Source organism: Tupaia chinensis, unplaced genomic scaffold (genome assembly GCF_000334495.1).
Source record: "Tupaia chinensis unplaced genomic scaffold, TupChi_1.0 Scaffold000502_1, whole genome shotgun sequence".
Lineage (NCBI taxonomy): Eukaryota > Metazoa > Chordata > Mammalia > Scandentia > Tupaiidae > Tupaia > Tupaia belangeri.
Window position 1 is genome coordinate 321,973 of NW_006160014.1, and position 5,245 is coordinate 327,217.

At 50.4% G+C, this 5,245-nt stretch overlaps 1 protein-coding gene across 1 annotated transcript in view; it reads left to right on the plus strand.

Moving 5' to 3' along the window:
* Window positions 1-1,526: 1,526 nt before the first annotated feature.
* Window positions 1,527-5,245, plus strand: part of SLC22A8 (solute carrier family 22 member 8) — a 27,119-nt gene continuing 23,400 nt past the window's right edge. Inside the window, exons 1-2 of the mRNA XM_006156550.3 lie at window positions 1,527-1,660; window positions 2,347-2,703. Of these exons, the coding sequence (XP_006156612.1) occupies window positions 2,371-2,703 (333 nt within the window). The 5' untranslated portion in view covers window positions 1,527-1,660; window positions 2,347-2,370. The remainder of the gene's footprint in view (window positions 1,661-2,346; window positions 2,704-5,245) is intronic.

The window sequence follows — 5,245 nt, forward strand, 5'->3', positions numbered from 1 at the left end:
GCAGAAAATCTTGAAGAGAGAAAATGCCCAGAACAGGGGGACTCAGAGCAGCTCAAGTCTCAGAGTGGAAAACCTTCCTAAAACAACCCTTTGGCTGCCTTGGAGCATAATTTAATCTCCTTTGATGACTCCGGATCTTGCCTTGCCTCAGGCCACTCTGAAAACATCAATAACTGCTGGGCCCAGGTGGGAAGCAAGGAGGAGGGGCTGACCCCTGGGTTAACCAGCTGACCCTGCCCTGCAGTGAGGGGAGGGGTGGGGGAGGGCTAGAGGAGACTTCAGAGGGAGGAGCCCTGCCTGAGTCCAAGAGCTATGCCTTCTAATTGGAGGAGGGGGCTCTGCAGGAGAATGGGAAGCCCCTTCCCAACCAAGAAGGCCAGCTCTTTTTAGCCCCCAGATCAAGTGGAATAGAGCAACTCCCCGGGACCCCAGAAGTAAATACAGAGAGTGAAACGTAGACGGGGGTGATGTTGAAGACCAGGCTGGTGAATTCGCTAAAAGTAGAGGCCATACAGCACAGTGCCCATAGAAAATGGTAGATCCTAGGGGTGGAAGTGGGCTTAGAGATTCATTGCCCATCCCCTGCTGCTTCCTGACTGGAGACATGGCATGGTAGGTTAAGTTTCTTGATCCCTCTTTGCCTCCATACCCTAATTTTAATTCTAGAATAGTAATGGGGCACTGGGAGGGTAGGATGAGCTGAGGTTGGCTCCTAGAAGATGAGGTCTTAGGCTCAAGTCTGTGCCAAAGAAAGGGCTGGATGAACATCCACCAGAACACTCACAGGGGAGACTAGATCTTTCGTTTCGCTCATTTCTATTCGGCTTATCTGTATTCTACACTGCATGCAAGAAACACATACTATTACATAACTAAAATAATATTCAGAGAATCAAATAAAACAGTAAGGGCTGCAATTGGGCCCAGAGGGAATCCGCTGATCAGAAAAAGAGTCTGCATTGAAGGCAGAATGGAAGAAGGCAGTTCACTTGAGTCAGAGACTCAAACCGCAGAGGTCCAGGAGATGGCTGCCCTGAGACCTCAAGAACAGATGCAGGGAACATGTTCTGTCTGAGTGTGCCCTATCACCTCCTGGAAAGGGAATCCCCATGGCCCTACTCAGGAGGCCCAGACAAGGAGAGGTGATATGGTGAGAATATTCCTGCTCACCGGCAGTAGCCCCTCTCCCATTGGTTATTCTCAGCTCTAAGGTCTGAGAACATCAACTCAGAGGGAACCTGGACCCTCTGGCTCAGTTCAAACCGCTCCCAGACTCTCCCTTAGGTGAGCTTGCCTGGCTTGCACTTCTCTCTATCCAGCTGGCAACCTGTCTAGGCTCAGCCACGCTACCTGCCCAGCTCCTGCCCTGCTCCTGCCCTGCATCCACCAGCCTTTGCTGAGGCAGCCCTTAGAGAAGAGCTGGGTTTGGTGGGTTCACCAACAGCACTCTCCCTGCCGGTGGTGACGTTAATCCTCCAAAGAAAGTCAAACATTAGCCTGGGAAACAGATTATGCCTTATATAAGCCCCCCTGGGGGAGGCACAAACATAGCTTGCTGGACTCGAGCTGCCCAACTACAGCAGCTGCCGAACTCTAGGACAGAACAGGGGCCTCTACTACATCGACCACCAGCCCCACCAGAGCCAGACCCAACCACCAGGTGAGGAGGGATGGAGGGCCCCCAAGTCCGGGCACCCAGAACGTCTGGCAAGCTTCCAAAGCCAGGCCCTGCTTTCTTATCACAACTGGCCAAGCCCTAATGCCCTCTGGACCTGCCTGGACTCTTACCGATGGTGGGCCCAGCCCCAGGGAATGACTAAAAGCCAGAGGCTCCGGGTTTGGAGTTGCGAGCAGGCAATCTGAGCTATGCCAGGCCTGTGTGTCTGTCTGGAGCCAACAGGGAGGACCCCCACCCACACTCATCATCCGTATTGTATATCCAATACCCAAAACTGTGCCCCTTGATCCCGACTATGTGGCCTGCACTACCCTAGACATGCGACATGTGTGACCAGCTTAGCTGAGCACATACACACTCACACACAGCCACACACCTGAGCTCACTGGCTGTTAAGAATCAGTCTAAAGCATAAGACGCCTCTGTCTATACCCAGGTGCTATAGACACCTCCTCGTCCACACATGAACACACATCTATACCTACGATCCTGCATCTCTCCACACTCACACCTAAGCCCTCACATCCTTACACATTTATGCATACACAACTCCACACACTTGTGCTCACACATACACCTGAGTGCATCCTCCCTACACATCACTCTATAGGCCCACACATCACACTCATGCACACATACCTTTCTCTGATCTGGTGCCTTGCCTACAGCTCTGACTCAGCCTTCCCAGCACCATGACCTTCTACGAAATCTTGGACCGCGTGGGCAGCATGGGCCCCTTCCAGTTCCTGTGCTTGACCTTACTAAGCCTCCCAATCTTGGGCATGGCCAACCACCACCTGCTGCAGATCTTCACAGCCATGACCCCAGTCCACTACTGTCGCCCACCCCCTAACGCTTCTGCAGGGCCATGGGTGCTCCCCATAGACCCAAATGGGAAGCCTGAGAAGTGCCTCCGTTTTGTACATCTGACCAATACCAGCCTGCTCAATGGCACCCAGGGAGCCACGGAGCCGTGCCTGGATGGCTGGATCTACAACAGCACCCAGGACTCCATCGTGACAGAGGTATGCCTGATTAACTCCTCTCTCTCCACTTACCAGAGGCACCTCCACATTCTCTGCACCACTCACCGACAGGAGAGGAGACTGGAGCCTAGTCTTCCTAGGACCCAAGGACAGGGCACTGGGTGGGCACAGAGAAGGGATCTGGTGCAGACATACAGCAAACAGAGGTTGGTTTGTTCACACTCAGAGTCCAAGCATTTCTTCAATGCATAGCTATTGAAGGTACACTGCTAAGCTCTGGGAATACACAAATACACTGTCCCTGTTCCCACGGGCGTACAGCCTAGTGGGGGCAGCACCAGTTAATGAAAGTAATGCATTAAGAAGTGTAAAATTACAACTTTGTCGTTCGAGCTATGACCATAGGCTAAGACCCATTTCAGGTTGTGCATAGAGGCAGGAGGGGGTGGGGGATGGGCACAGGAGGAATACGCCCTAACGTGACCCTGAAACTGAGAGAGGAGCTTCAGGTAAGGGTTAACGTCACCACAAGGGAAGGAGGAAAAGTCCATCTTTTGCAAAAGCCCCAAGGTGTGAGTATGTGAAAGAGGGACTCATGGTATAGAGGGTTGAAATCTTTCTGAGAAGACACCCAAAAAATGTCTCTTCTACTTATCCAATCACTTACAGGTTCACCTCCCATTTGTTCATCCCTTCGTTGATTCACTGACTTTAACTTGCTATCTCTGAAAATTATAGAGTTTAATCAGACTCTCGAATGAGCTGAGAGGCTGGTCAGGAGAGCATAGTAAGATAAAAATGAAAAAATGGGAATATGCATCTATTGAACATCTACTGACTGGCAGACACACTTTGGTATTTTGCAAACATTGTCTTCTTTGAGTCTAATAATGATGCTCTGTTGATGATAGCTATTCCCTTTACAGATCCTCCCCCCAAATAAAAAAGACTCAAACGAGGGAAGTGATTGTCCAGCCAAAGAAACAAACACCCTACAGGCAACAATTAAATAATAATCATTGCTCACATCTACTGCAGGCTTACTAAATGTCAGATAAGGCTAAGCATTTTGTACATGTGAACTCATTTGATTTTCACAACCCTCTGAGGTTAGCATCTTTATTATCCATTTTCACAAATAAGGAAACTGAGGGACAGGTCACTGGTCCAGAGTAGTTCATTTCATTAATAGTGGAGTGGGGGGGGGGGGACCAGCAGTTAGCGTAATGGCTATGTCGCTGGACTTCTATGTAGTTGACCGTGGTTTGAGTCCTAGACCCGGTGGCTTAAACTCACGCCCGGGTGCATGTGTGTGCATGCCCAAGATCCTGAGAGGAGAATGGAGGAGAAGGGATTGAGGCGTGACCATCCCCCCTGGGGGGTGATTTCTCACTTTCTGTCTCTCTGTCTCTCTCTCTCTGTCTTTCTGGCGAGCGCATGCGCCCTATAGCAAAAACCTCTCAAAAAAGAAAAAGAAGAAGAAAAAGAAAAAGAAATAGTAGAGTGGGGAAGGTCAAATTTCGGTAGTCGGGCTCCAGAGCCCATACTTCCCCAGCCCGTAATCCATAAGACTGACCTCCTTGCCACCTCAAGGAGGGTGGCAGGTGGGCTGGCCTGCCTGTGGATCTGCCTTCTCCTCTTGCAGTGATCCTCCTGCACAGGGCAGTGTCTGTTCCACCCAGCTATGTCATCGCAGGACTGGGTGCATAGTAATTGCTTATTCTATGCTGAATAAAGGACATGTTTCCACAGAGCCTGGCAGTAGATACAGGAGGGATGAAGGCACTGCTGAATGCTAGGATATGAATTCCTGTCCAGGACACTCCACTGGTGGGCTCTAGGCAGCCCAGTCAAGCATCAAGCCTCATCTGGGTCAGCCAAGCTCCTAGTCATTATTTCAGCAGTTGGAGAGTGTGACTTTGTATCCCAGCAAGACAGTATTGCACCCTTCTCTGGGTCAGGTCTGCATCAGGCTCTGGCTCCCTCAGTCTCTCAGCTGTGACAGCCCATTGGTGGTATCCTGCCCAGCCATTGAAGCATTAGTGGTAAGATTCAGCCAGTTGCCAGTACCAACAAAGCAAAGACAGGGCCTTGATTGTTCTGTTTATTTTTTAGCCATGGCAAGCTTGGGATCCACATGATTGGGGTGGAGTGGAGTGGGGTTCTGGACCTGATGTAGTACAGGTAGAACAGAGGCTGGGCCTTTCCTTGGGTGAGTCTTTAGCACTGGGGGCCTTTGATGTACCTGCTGTGGTTGGGGACAGTAGCAATAAGAAGGAGGGTATGTGAAAACAAGATAGCAAGCTTAGTCCAGGTGACTCTGGTCAAAAGAGGCAAAGGGCCATCTCTAAAACAGTGTGGGATCATGAACTCAGTCATGCAGCCAGAGTTCACAGTCCTGACTCTGCCATTTACTAGGGATGTCACAACCCTAGGAAGTTGGGGTTTCTTCATCCACAAAAAGGAGTAAGAAAACAAATCTGAGGACAAAAGGAGATAATGCAAGACCAGCACTTAGCCCTGGGCCTGACACTTTCAGAGCATTCAGTTTACATTAGCTGCTGCTGCTGCTGCTGCTGCT